The sequence below is a fragment of the Hippopotamus amphibius genome, chromosome 3, assembly GCF_030028045.1.
Source record: "Hippopotamus amphibius kiboko isolate mHipAmp2 chromosome 3, mHipAmp2.hap2, whole genome shotgun sequence".
In the NCBI taxonomy this organism is placed as follows: Eukaryota; Metazoa; Chordata; class Mammalia; order Artiodactyla; family Hippopotamidae; genus Hippopotamus; species Hippopotamus amphibius.
The window spans coordinates 112,599,923-112,613,929 of NC_080188.1; the positions used below are offsets into that span (position 1 = coordinate 112,599,923).

Sequence of the window (14,007 nt, forward strand, 5' to 3'; positions counted from 1 at the left end):
GCATGTGGGATCTTCCCAAACCAGGGATCGAACCCTTGTCCCCTGCATTGGCAGATGGATTCTTAACCACTGCACCACTAGAGAAGTCCCACCCCATGTCCTCTTGATGTTGAAGGAAGGGGACCTCTCCCAGCCTCTGTCTGTTGGGTCTACCCCTCCTCTGTTGCTCTCCTGCCCAGGTGGGTTTTCTTGCACGAGAAGGCGTACCAGGTGCGGGACACGGCCATCGAGTCCTCAGTGGTGACCAAGGTGAAGGGCTTTGGACACTATGCCAACCGAGTCATGGACGTCTCTGATTATGTGACCCCACCCCAGGTAGGGTCCCCCTACCTACCCCAAGGCACTGTGGGTGCCCAGACACTGGGCACGTTGGAGGGGAGGGGCAAGGCAAGGAGAGTGCCGATGGGATTCCCAAACCAGATTCTATGGCATCAGTGATCCAGAGAACCCTTTGCCCAGCAGCTGGGAAGTGTTGGGGCTTGGGCCTGCCTTCCCACTAGGCAGCACTAGGTATCAGGGAAGCTGGGTTTCTCTCTGGCTCTGCCACAGCCTGTCCTGAAATCCAGGACAACACACAGAGGGAGCAAGAAGGGCCAGCTGGATGGTTGGAAAGAGCCTGGCCTGGACCCCACCTCTGCCTTTTATTAGCCTCATGAGCTTGGCCAGATCTCTTAGTCCGAGCCTCTGTTCCCTCGTCTGTACAGTGGGGATAACAGTCGTCCCCACCTCATGGAATTGGCACTATTGCATGTTTCCTCTCCCTTCTCCTCCTCCCAAGGGCACCTCTGTCTTTGTCATCATCACCAAGATGATTGTAACCGAAAACCAGATGCAAGGATTCTGCCCAGAGGTGAGGGAAGGACAGCATGGGCGGGGGGGGGGGGGGGGGCCGGATGAGGGTGTAAGCAGAGGCCCAGGATCCAGCCTTGGGGCTGTGTCCCAGGACCTCCACCCTCCAGAGGCCGCCGGTGGTGGGCAGGCTCCCCTGGGGCCGGTGCGGGACCTGCACTGCACCTGTCTCCCCACAGAGCGAGGAGAAGTTCCGCTGTGTGTCCGACAGCCAGTGCGGGCCTGAGCGCTTCCCAGGTGGGGGTGAGTGCAGCCCCTTCCCCACCCCTCCCTACCTCTCCGTGTCCGTGGGACCCGGAGGGCAGCACACTCCCCCCAGGGGAGAGCCCCCCCGGGGAGGGGGCAGGAATCGGCCTGTTCGTGTAACGCTGCCAGCACTGCTGGGTGTCCGTGGTGCGCCAGCCCAGTGGGGTTGCCCCCAGAGGAGTTCCCAGTCCAGGGATGGCGGTGCAGACAGGTGCACCATAAGGTGGCAAGTGCTGCCACGGCGGTGCAGGGGGACCCTGGAGGTCCGAAGGGAGAGAGATCGCTTCCTGGTGGGTGACCCCAAATGGCTTCCTAGAGTCAGGGACATTCGAGATGGGCCCTGAAGGATGGGTAGGACTTGGTAGGAGGGAGAGGCTTCGAAAAGGGCATTCTAGGCAGAAGGAACAGAAGGAGCAAAGGCTCAGAGGCAAGAAAGAGCACATGGTGAAGGGGTCTTCTGGGTGACTGGGGCTGGAGCATGTGAGGGGAAGGCTGTCACCTCCCTCTGGCTTGGTCTAGGGCTTGGGAGGTGGGGAGGGGAGAGCCCTGCAGGGCTAACGGGCCTCCAGTCAACCTCCCTGGCCCTGCCTGTCCTTTCCCTCCACCTGTGTTGGGGGGGGCGTCCCTGATGGAGGGGTGGGGAGGGGAGGAAGGGGTGAAAGTCCAGGTGTGCACCCCGTGGTTCTGGCTCCACCCTCACAGGGATCCTCACGGGCCGCTGCGTGAACTACAGCTCTGTGCTTCGGACCTGTGAGATCCAGGGCTGGTGCCCCGCGGAGGTGGACACAGTGGACATGTAAGTCCCCGAGAGAAGGACCAGCGAGGAGAGGACCCGCCCCAGCTCTGCTTTGCCAGCAGGGGGGGCTCTGCATCTCTGGGCACCCCCAGCACTGTTCTCTCCCGGGGAGGGGAAGTAGCCTCAGGTGGCATCTTCTCCCGCCCACCGCACCTGCCGCCCTCCAGTCCCTCTAACCCTCAGACCCAGAGAGGCCATGACCATGTGCCCACTGGGCGATACTCCCAGGAAGGTGGTCCCTCAGGTGAAAGCTCCCCGTTTCCCCTTCTTTTTCCCAAGAAGCTAAAGCCTCCTGCTCTCGCCCACAGGCCTGTCATGACAGAAGCCGAGAACTTCACTATTTTCATCAAGAACAGCATCCGTTTCCCCCTCTTCAACTTTGAGAAGTGAGTCCTACCTCCCTCTCTAAAGCCTAGAAGCAGTGCAGCCACCCCACCCTTGCGATCGCTTTCCCAGGAAGGGAGAGACCCCTTCCTCCCCATCCCCCAGCTCCCCGGGGCTCCTATTCCTAACCTCCCCACCAGCCCCCACCACGTTGGGTGGATTCTGGGGCCCATTTCTCTGCTGCTTCCTGCCCTGGGGCTCAGGACCCACAGGGGCTTTCGCTCAGGGCAGGGGAGGGACAAGTTGAACCTGAACCTGGAACTCAGATGCCTCCAAAGGGGAGGCCTGAGGGGCTCCTCCCATCTCTTTTCTCCCCACCTCAAGACCACGTGTGGGTGTCCCTTTTCTCTTAGTTCATCCCCTCTTCAGTGACTCCCCCATTCAGCGATTCCTGGGTGGGTGTCGGCCGCTTGCAAAGCACAAGGCTGCCAGGACAGAGGAGCCAAGGCTAAAGACTCCTGCCCTCTGGGAGCCCCAGCACACAGAACCTCATATGGGAGAGAGGGTGAATCACCAGAAAGATGTAGGAGCGGAGGGAAGGGAGAACGCGAGTGTCCAGGAGAGCGGGGGCGGGGGGGGGGGGGGGGCCTGAGATGCCGTCCTCACGTTAACCCTGCACCCTGCCCTGTCCTCGCCAGGGGAAACCTCCTTCCCAACCTGACCGCCGCCGACATGAAGACATGCCGCTTCCACCCGGACAAGGCCCCCTTCTGCCCCATCTTGCGGGTGGGGGATGTGGTCAAGTTCGCAGGGCAGGATTTTGCCAAACTGGCCAGCACGGTGAGGACCGAGCCGCTCTTGTCTTCCCGGCAGGTGGAGGGTCTCCTGGGGAAGAGGCGCTGCAGTGCGGCAGCGCCACCTGCTGGGGGCACCCCAGGCAGGCCGGCTACCGGCTTTGTGCCTGTTCTACCCGCATCTGCCCGGAGTTGCCTCCCTTACTCTCCGCAGCCCACCCCCAGCCTCAGTTTCCCATTCCTCTCTTCATGCTTCCCCTGCAGGCAAAGGCCTCAGATCTCCAAGAAGGTCCTCACCGTGGGAAACCGGATCTGTGGCCACTTTCCTGGGTTGTAGCTAAGGATCTAAAGATACCCAAAAACAGGATTTAGATGCTCAAAGGCTGTCACCCTTAGCTACCGAACTTCTTTACTTAGCAACGTGTGACACATCGCTCTTCTTTCTCCCGACCTCTGTCCTCCACCTAGAGAATGAAAAGAAATCACTTGTCCATTTGTCGTGGCACCCACCCCTCCCCCAACTGGACCCACTCCACTCCAGCCGAGGACAGGGAGTCAGGAGCTGTGGGGAGGGCTCACATCTGCCCCCTCTCTCCATCCAGGGCGGAGTTCTGGGCATTAAAATCGGCTGGGTGTGCGACCTGGACAAGGCTTGGGACCAGTGCATCCCCAAATATTCCTTCACCCGGCTCGACAGTGTTTCTGAGAAGAGCAGCGTCTCCCCAGGCTACAACTTCAGGTAACCCCTGTCCCCTGGGAGTTCAGGAGAAGAAGGCAGGGCTTTTCTAGAGAATGACACTTCAGGCAGCATTGTGTCCTGGGAAGAAAAGATCCCACATCCCCCCCCCCCCCCCCGCCCCAGGTTTCAGTTCAAAATTAAGAAGGACGTTCCAGCAGTCGGCCAGTTGGAGGCAGACAGGCCATGCTGTGAGTTCCCCATCACTGGGAGGGACCATGTGGAGGATTCAGGCTCCCAGCCGGCAGTTAGACCACAAGACCAGGGTCTCCTGAAATGTTGGGTTCTGTGATTCTGAGCCCATTCTTAGCCCCGGCTCTAAAGCTGCAACCTGCTAGGTAGCCCCATTCCTCCCGTCTCTGAATTTTCTGAGGTTTCTCTCTTCACAAAGCTAGAGGGAGAGCTGGTATCATTTTACAGTGTGAAAAGTGTGCATTTCTGTCCACAACCAGGAGATTTCATCTAAGTCACAAATAACGATTACAATGGCCATTAGTTTTTCAGTGCCTTTCCAAACAAGAACTCATGTCAGTCTTTAAATATCATCTCATTTATATTCCCAATGGCCTTGAGACATAAGGGATCCCCCTCCCCATTTTGAAGAAAGGGAAAGAGAAGAACTTGGGATAAACTATTGGGAACCAGCGGAAAGCCCTTGAAAAGCCCTTGACCTCCTCCCATCCTCACTTCCTTATCTATGAAATGGCAATGATACTCATTATCTTGAGGAGCTATCAGCCAGTGTGTGAAAAGCTTCAGCTCTCCGGGTGGTTTCTTTTTTCCTTAATTTTTTAAGATCCTGAACTTTCTGGCAGAGCCCTGATTAAGTACACAGTGTTACATACAGTAAACAGGCTAAATTAGATAAATAGGCAGAAATCAGGAAAAAAATACATATAAGAATATATTTCAGTTATATATTCAAATCCCCTTTGTTATAGTGGTATTATCCAATAGAATGGCATCCTTAAGCAAAAAAAAAAAAAAAAAATCATTTCACCTTTGTTCCCCCACCTTTATTTGTAGTTTAAAAAATAATTATCCACCCCATTAAGCTTTATATTTAATAGTTTAAAATCTGTGTGTATTCTCTGGAAAGAATTTCTTAAAATTGAAAGTGCCTTCATAATCAACTTTAAACTTTAAAAAAACCATAGGAAACAACACATATTTTAAAGTAGGTTAAAAATACTGTTCGGCTCTCTGGCAGAAATTGGCATATTTACTCAGTCAGTACATCACAGTGAAATCAATACAAAGGATATTTGTACGGTGGCTTAAAATAGTAACATATTAATAAAATCCTCGTGGTCTCAAATGCAACTTTTCCTCTTCATCACTTCCCTCTGGCCATTGGGAATTCTTCAGTCCTCCAAATAACTCATCTGGCAGGAGAGTTTTTGAAGACTATAGCTAGTAGAAAGACCCTAACTCTTGTTCTCATACAGCTTTAGAACAAAGTCTTTCATTTAAAGAATAACTGGTCTGGAGTTCCTTATCTCCAGTTGGTAGTGGCTGGGCTCACACACAGACACACAGACACACACACACACACACAGAGCCCCCACCCTCTACCCTTTATCACCCCCTAGGCACCACAGGAGAGCATGAGATAGATTTGGTCCTAAATAAGCTTGGGTTAAATTTGGGGAGACAGGGACTTCCCTGGTGGTCCAGTGGTTAGGAATCTGTGCTTCCACTGCAGGGGGCGTGGGTTTGATCCCTGGTCAGGGAATTAAGATTCAGCATGCTGTACAGCCAAAAAAGAGAGAGAGAGGGAATTTGGGGAGACAGGTCAGAGGGTCCCTAAGGACCCTGCAAGCTCAATTCCCCAGGGGTCTAAGGGAAACCATCTGAGAGGTGTGGGCCCCAGATGACTGACTCCCCCCTCATCAAGGACCTCCAGGCCAGAGGATGAAGAGGCAAAGCTGCTTGATCCGACCCTTGTAATTGAAGAGTGATTTAAGGGCCAAAGGGGTAGCCCGAGTGTGAGGGAATCTCTGTGGCCATGGCAAGCAAGGCGCTCTGCCCAAGCTCTCTCAAATCCCTCCCCTGGGTGCCCACCCACTGCCACCATACTGCCTTCAAGCTACTGGCACCACACGGACACCCAAGGCTAAGCTAAGATCCCCTGTTGGGGAGGCTCCAGGCCGCCAGTCCGAATACTCAGATAAGAGAAAAAGGGTCACGGCCAGGTTCTGCACAGCCGCGGTGCGGTCCCTATGGTGCGGTAAAATGGGCCTGCTCTGTAGAATCCCAAGAGGCTCCTTGCTGGAGGCCCGACACTGGCCGCCCCGTGTGCAAAGTGTCCTGTGTGCTTTAGCTCAAGGTTTCTCACCCCCTGCCAGGGAGGTGCTTCCGTGCCCCCACTTCACAGATGAGAACGCAGAGGCTGGGGAGTTAAGCAGTTCTCTCAAGGTCCCAGAGCCAGTAAGCAAGGGCGCCTATTTTCTCGGCTGTTTTCCACCCCATCCAGGAAGGCTGGGGTCATTCGCTTTTGTTAATCCTCAGAAAAACACATTCGATGTGGTTGATACGTTCATCCCCTCTTAAAGATGGAGAATCTGAGGCCCAGGGAGGCTAAAAGAGTAGCAGCTACTGGAGGCACCATTCCTAGCCCGCCCTTTTGTCTCCCTAAGAAATTCATCTGCTTCTCCCTCTCCAACAGAGGCCAGATTTTTTTTTTTCCCAACATCCTGCTATTGCCGTGTGCTCTGGAGGGAACAGAATCATTCAGCCAAGATTCCGCCTTGTTGTAATCTGCAAACTCAGACACCCAGAGGCAGCTAGAGATTCGCATTTCCATCACTAATTACTTCGGCAGCTCCTTGCCACACGGCACCCTCCCCCCTTGACAGTCTTGAGGATCTTTGCCTGCAGAATCAGGGACTTAGAGAATTTATAGCTGTTGAAGACCCCCAGAAGACACCTAGACTAAGGCGGTCATTTAACAGATAAGGAAGCAGACCCTCCACAGGGGGGAAATGATGAGCCCAAGGTCACGGGGGCATCTTAGAGTAGCCTCAGAGGTCATTTTCTCCCTACATCAGTCTGTGTGATGCAGCCCCAGACAAGGTCTGTCCATCATTGATGGCTGCAGTTATTGGAAAGCTGACCTCATATGGAGCTAAAACGTGTCTCCCTTTTATGCCCATCCAAAGCACCTGGTGGCATCCAGCTGAATTAATCTTTATTTGTGTGATCTCCGGAAGGTTTCCATCTGTCCCTACCTGAAATTTGGTGGAAAGATTTTATTTTTACTCCTCACGTGGCTCAAGATTCCATGGGCCACTTTAACTTTTTTTTTTTATTATTATTAACTTTTTATTCAGTTGCGCCAGGTCCTAGTTGCAGCTTGTGCAGCTCCTTAGTTGTGGCATGTGACCTCTCAGTTGCGGCATGTGACCTCTTAGTTGCGGCATGCATGTGGGATCTAGTTCCCTGACCAGAGATCAAACCCAGGCCCCCTGCATTGGGAGCTCAGAGACTTAACCACTGCGCCACCAGGGAAGTCCCTCACTTGGTATTTTTAGGAAGTCTCTTTCCAAATACCTTGAGGGTGTTCAGCTGGTGGGTTCATTCATCTTAGTCCCAAACAAACTGCAGAATTTCTGAAAATAGAAACTGACGAGAGCCGCCCATTCCATGGTGCGCAGGGTGATGGGGGCAGGGTTCCTGGGTGGCAGGTGCGGCTTCAGCTCACTAGAGCAGGATGTTAACCAGGGCACTGCCCTCCCCAAAGTGCCGGGAGCAGGCAGTGTTGTGGCAGGAGTAATGAGTGTGCATTTGCCTGTGAGCAGGTGTGTGTGTGTTTGTGAATGAGTGTATGTGAGTAAGTGTGTGCGTCAATTGTGTGAGTCAGTGAGTGTGTGTGCGAGTGTGTCGGTGAAAACACGTGAGTCTGTGTGAGTGGCTAGACAGAGACGGTGCAAAGATAAATTTAAAATACTGTATTGGGGGACTTCCCTGGCGGTCCAGTGGTTAGGGCTCTGCACTTCCAATGCAGGGGACACAGGTTCGATCCCTGGTCGGGGAACTAAGATCCCACATGCCTCGTGGCCAAAAAAAAAAAAAAACAAAACCTGTTATCAGTCAGGGTCCCAGCAGGGAACAGATGGCACATGTAAACTGGGTAATTTGAAGAGAGTTGAATAAAGGGACTGTTTCAAAGGGTGCAGGGAAACCACTAAGGACAGCACAGTGTCTGGGGGCAGTAACAGGACGCTGGTGACTGTCCAGGTCCGAAGGGACGAGGGCAGGACGCAGTTACCAGCACCTGGACAGAGAGTCTAGGGAGCCCAGGGCGGGGTGGGGTCCGGAGGAGCGTGGTCGGCGGAGAAACCCAGCACAAGTCCTGACAGCTTTCCTTTGTGAAATCGCAGCTCTGCCTTAACTATTGGAGGTCTCTGAGCCTTCCGTGCCCCCTGGTGAAAGCATTGATTGCCCAAGAAAAATGCACGTTTCATACACATGAGCAATTTCGCAGGCAATCTCTCTTTTATAAAGGATACTTTACTTCTACAAATTAGATGAAATCCATACCCTGAATAATAAATCCAAGCCAAACAGAGTAATGACATGGAAACTCCCCTCCCTCCCCCAGTCCTACTCCTCCTGCAGGAAGTTACCCTCTTGGGCAGTTTGTCTATCTTTTTTTCTCTGCATTTATGTTCATGCAGCATAAAATTCCAGGACTTTGAAGACCTGTAAAAGCTTATCCCTGGACCTCAGATTAAGAGCCCCCTAGAGTTAAGTTTGCAAAGCCCTTTCACACGTGCTTTTTTTTTTTGAGATTATTTATTTATTTTTATTTTTGGCTGCATTGGGTCTTCGGTGCTGCACGCGGGCTTTCTCTAGTTGCGGTGAGCAGTGGGGGGCTACTCTTTGTCGCAGTGTGCATGCTTCTCAGTGCAGTGGCTTTTCTTGTTACAGAGCATGGGCTCTAAGCATGCTGACTTCAGTAGTTGTGGCACATGGGCTCAGTAGTTGTAGCACGTGGGCTCTAGAGTACAGGCTCTGTAGTTGCAGTACACGGGCTTAGTTGCTCCACAGCATATGGGATCTTCACGGAGCAGGCATTGAACCCATGTCCCCTGCATTGGCAGGTGGATTCTTAACCACTGCACCACCAGGGAAGTCCCTTCACACCTATTTCTGACAGGATTTACGGCTTATTGCCCACCCCTCACCCCCAAGGTAGGCTCAGAAACGTTTTGGGACTTGCCCAAAGTTACACAGCCTAATGAAGAGGAACATTGATCCTCAAACCCAGACCTGATCTATCACCATTGCTTCTAGCACACCTTCCACCATCACATTGCTTGCAAAAACAAACAAACAAACAAACAAAGCAGCTATAAGAGATATACCACCCTCCCACCACCCCCTCCCCGCCCCCATCTTGATTGCTGGAATGATGGGAGAGAAGCAAAACGGTGCATTTAGCAATGTCTGTTGTCTTGTTCCTCCCCTGAGAGCTCCTAAGACAGCTTTGCTACTAAAAGGCAACGCAGTTTTGGATTTCCTCTCTCAGTGTCTGGGACAAGAAACACTCGTTCAGCTGCTAGATGTTCCTCGTGCTGTAGGTGTTTCTAGTGATGGTTTTGTGTTGGAATTGTACCCACAGCAGCTTTCATGAAGCTCTGAAATTTGGCGCATGTTCTGCTTCCATGTTGCAACATGCAGATCAGCAAGATCTTAGGCCAACTGACAGAGACAGCATCGAACTGCACCCTTGGCTTCAAACGTTCTTTCTGCAATCTGGATTTCTCTCCTTCCAAAAGCCATAGAATATGTGTTCCAAGCCGCCATTTCCATCATTTCCACAAAAACGCGTGAAGGCCCTCTCGGATGGGGCGCACTTGCTTGAATTCTCTCTGATCTGTCTTCCTCTTCACTTTCTTTAGCTGACAGTGAGAGGCGAGGTGATTGGAATGACCCTGAATTTACTCAACCCTCTGTAATTTCCATGTCTATCCTATCTTCACAACAACCAACCTTATGAGTAGACAATATTGGCCAACACTCACTGAGCACTTACCTGTGAGCCTGGGACTTCACAAGTCTCCTTTGTGGATTACTCCATCTACTCTGAAGAGGGAGAATTTTATAGCTGGAAATCTGAGGCTCAGAGGTTGCCTTTATCTGCGTGCCCAAAACCACACAGCAAATAGTGCTGGAGCTGGAATCCGAACCCTGGCAGGCTGACTCCAGAACCTGTGCTCACAGCCACATGCATCCTGGTAGAACTGGTATGGTTACCCCCATTTTACAGATGAGGAAACTGAGGCTGAGAAAGATCACTCCCAGGACTAGACAGCTCATAGCCTGGCTTTCAGGTACATCTTCTAACTCTGTATCCATTGATCTTTCACTGCTTCATTAAAGATTAATTAATAGTAATATGTTAAATTTTTAAAAAGATCAAACAAGCCATATTTTAGATGTGTGCCTTTGAGGTCAATTAGGTTCCTAAAACGTGAGTAAATCAATACAGCTTGGGACCCTTCCTTTAGGGGAGGAGTCCCAGCCTGCTGGAAGGATGTTGCCTCACCCCCATGCAGCAAGTCTGCCAGGAGACATTTTCCCATCAGTATAAAATCAACTGTAAAAGTATATTTCAGCTCGCAAAATTACTTCCCACCAGCCAAAAGCTTTGCTGAGAACACCACCTCCCTCACTTAGACACACAAATTCCAGGCCCAAGTTTTCCCTCGCAAGTCCAACCCGGATCCCGCAAGTTCGTTGCTTTTTTTCCTGCTGTTGTAGCAGTTACGTGTCCCTGCTCTGGGAAGGAATTTCCACCACTCCTTGGGAGATGGATCGTTTCTAAACAGATGTCTGAGAGCTTCCAAGGGATTTGAACGTGGTGATAAAAACCCTTCTCCATTCTGTTTATTGACTGCCAACGACTGCAAATGTCAGCTCAGCGTGGGGAAGTGCAGCTACGGGTTGGAGCTGTCCAAAGCTGAATGGGGCTGCTCCCACAGGCAGTGCTTCCCTCGCACTGGAGGTAGCCGGGCAGCAGCAGGAAACCTCTCATGGCTGAAGTGGGGAGGACTTTGAGGATTTCTTTCTTTTTATTTTTTTTAAAGATTTATTTTATTATTTATTTAGCTAGTTTATTTTTGGCTGTGTTACGTCTTCGTTGCTGCACATGGGCTTTCTCTAGTTGTGGCAAGCGGGGGCTGCTCTTCGTTGCAGTGCGGGGGCTTCTCATTGTAGTGGCTTCTCTTGTTGCAGAGCACAAGGCTCTAGGCACTCGGGCTTCAGTAGTTGCAGCACGTGGGCTCTAGTTGTGGCACACAGGCTTAGTTGCTCGGAGGCATGCTTCCCAGCCCAGGGATCAAACCCGTGTCCCCTGCATAGTAGGCGGATTCTTAACCACTGTGCCACCAAGGAAGCCTGAGGATTTCTTTTAACATCCAATTATATCATGTGCTAGGCTTTGTGGCTGACCCAGAGAGGAACAGGACCAGTTCTATGATTAAGGAATTTTTAATCCAGTGGAAATGATAAACCTGAACCCAAGTAACAAAAACGTTTATACAGAAAACATTTGGTGCTGGGGCGAGCCAAGAAGAATTAAGATGAGGCAGAGGTGAAGCAGAGGGAGGGCCCAGGCTATGGTTCAGGTTTTGCCACAAAACCTCAGTGTGATTTTTTTGACAAGTCTCATTCCCTGCATGGGCCTCAGCTTCCTCCGCTGTAAAATGGGTTGGTTAAAGGTGCTCATCTCTAAGGCCCCTTCAAGCTCTAAAATTCTGAATCTGCGCACGTGGGCGTCGGGGGAAGAGCTTTGGAAACTCGGGCTGCTGAAGCATGCACTCTTATTTATAGACCTGTGATATATATCACACTGGAATGGAGCTTCCACCCGCCCTGCAGCAGCACCTCTGACAAGTGATTTATTATGGTAATTGACGTTTGTAACTTATTCTTTATCTTGCCTCTTGCGCAAGGCGAGAGGTAGCATGCACGCACGCGCGCGCGCACACACCACACACACACGGTCTTCAGTAGTGTCAGGCCTCGGAAGTGTTCGAGTAAGTCCTGTATTGGGGATGTCCTGGCCGGTCACAGAACAGGTCTCAGTGAGGGGCCCAGCGAGAAAGCAAGCCCAGCTGGGGTTTGTGAAGAAACTCACACACAGGGCTTAACAACGTGGAAGCTGTCCCCACCCCTAGTCCCACAGCCAGTGGAAAGGATGCGAGCCTGGCCGAGAGCAGGGGTCCCTGGCAGGAGCAGCAGCTACAGCGCGACACAGCATCAGGCAGAACTACAGCAGAGCGGGGAGTAGCGGGTGGAGTAAATAGCCCCCCTCTCTTCTTCCCACCCTCTGGTCCCCAGCCGGTGTCTCCCATCAAGCAAACCCCCCAGAAACCAGAGCGGAAGGGGGGCAGGAATGTGGCCTGCAGGGGCACACGACCAGAGACTGGGTGTTGGAGGACATCCCTGGCGGTCCTGTGGTTGAGACTCCCGCTGCAGAGGGCAGGGGTTCCATCCCTGGTCGGGGAACTAAGATCCTGCATGCTGCACAGCGCAGACAAAGGCGGGGGCGGGGGGGGCTGCTGTTGGGACTGTGGCTAGTAGTCAACACACCAGGTGACTGTGCCCCCTTCCTTCAAACTCCTGGTTCAGGGAGACCCCGCGACGGCCACCGCTGCCCTTGCCCCTCCCAGGCTTCCTCCCCTTCCCAGCTCAGCACGGGCAGGTGTCTGGGCTCTGTCCTCTCCCCGGATAGTTCTGGCATCATCACAGTCAGACCCACGCTGTGCTTTCCTCCACAGCTGAGGTGTTTTCACAGGCACCAGCTGAACAAGCTCCCTGCCCGCCACCGAGGCTGCAGTGAACTCTCCTTTCTGGCTCTTCTCGCAGGAAAGCAGCAGGGGATGGGCAGGAAGCTTTGGATTCAGGCAGCCCCGTTCAGATCCCAGCTGTGCCCCTTGCAGGCCTAGTAGCCTGAGGGGAGCTGGGATGCTTCCCTCTGGCCTGGAGGTTCGGGACAGGGTTGCCTGATGGTCGATAGATAACATTCATTGAAAGCTGCACGCCAGGGCCTGGGCTTAGCCTTGCCTGCAGCAGCTCACAGAATGCTCTCCAACAAGCCTTCAGCTGTTGCTATATTTCGGTTTCACATCTGGGGAAACTGAGAGTCAGAGAGGGGAAGCACTGTGCCCCAGGTTATGTAGCTCATTCAAGTGGCAAAGCCGGGATTCCAGCCCAGGACTGTCTCATTTCAGAGCCCCTGCGGCAGCAGCTACACCGTGGAGCTGTTGTCATGAGGCCTCAATGAAATAATGGGTGGAGAAGCCTCCAGCCTAGCACTCAGTAGGAGTAAGCGCTGCACTTATATTATATCCCTACCCTTTTCCCCATTTCCCCTCCACAGGGGATCTTCCCACCAATAGCACCTACTTTCCCACCCTGCCAGCTGCCAGATCTAAACGTTTCAGTTGGGGAGAGAAACAGCCTTTGTTACCACCTCGTACTAGCTCCCCCTGAGGAACCGGGAGAAATGCAGAAGCCCGAGTCAGTAGGAAGAAACCTGGAGGCCAGGATTGCTAAGCTCCATCTGCGAGATGTTGAGAATCTCAGAAATCCATGTATCCCCCCGGCAAGCATTTACCCCACTACTTGCTGCACTGGGTGGGCCCTTGGACAAAGAGAGACAGTAAGACCTAGTTCGTAGTCAATAGTCCCAATTATTAACTACAGTCTGGCATGGCAGATACTGAAGTAGAGGCCTGGATCCCAGCAGAGACAGGAAGGGGAGCCCAGGGGGGATTTTACAGCCTCAGTGCTACACTGGTAAGCTCGCTTTCCAGAGAAAAAGAAAACAGCGCTAATGTATAGCACTTGCCAATTTCCGTGGTGTAAATACTCCACCATGGTCAAGTTCAAGCTAAACCATCAAGTCCCTGAACTTGGAAGTGGGAAGAGAGATACACAATGGCTCTGGCAGCCAGGGCCAGGTGGACCAGCCATGGCCACTTCCATCCGGCTCTGTCCTCCACCCACCAGGGCTCTCTCTGAGTTTCTTGAAAACACCACATCCTTTCCCTTGACAGGGCTTGCAGATCCCTCAGCCAGGAAAGCTGCCCCAGCTCCGGCCTTCTTACCTTCAACTCTCCATCCTTCAAGTCTCAGCTTTCGTGTCACTTTCACACAAAGCCTTCCTTGACCCACCAGCCTCCATCCAGTGTCTTGAGTACCTGTGTTCTAGGGTGGTGCTCTTCTCCTTCCCAGTGCTTAAGTCTGAT

The 14,007-nt window shown here is 52.5% G+C and overlaps 1 protein-coding gene across 1 annotated transcript in view; it reads left to right on the forward strand.

Annotated features, from left to right (window-relative positions):
- The window catches only part of P2RX3 (purinergic receptor P2X 3), a 28,943-nt gene that overhangs the window by 7,614 nt on the left and 7,322 nt on the right, over nucleotides 1-14,007 (forward strand). Inside the window, exons 2-8 of the mRNA XM_057728873.1 lie at nucleotides 180-315; nucleotides 779-850; nucleotides 1,029-1,092; nucleotides 1,798-1,891; nucleotides 2,200-2,277; nucleotides 2,914-3,055; nucleotides 3,612-3,748. Coding sequence (XP_057584856.1) covers nucleotides 180-315; nucleotides 779-850; nucleotides 1,029-1,092; nucleotides 1,798-1,891; nucleotides 2,200-2,277; nucleotides 2,914-3,055; nucleotides 3,612-3,748 — 723 coding nt within the window. The remainder of the gene's footprint in view (nucleotides 1-179; nucleotides 316-778; nucleotides 851-1,028; nucleotides 1,093-1,797; nucleotides 1,892-2,199; nucleotides 2,278-2,913; nucleotides 3,056-3,611; nucleotides 3,749-14,007) is intronic.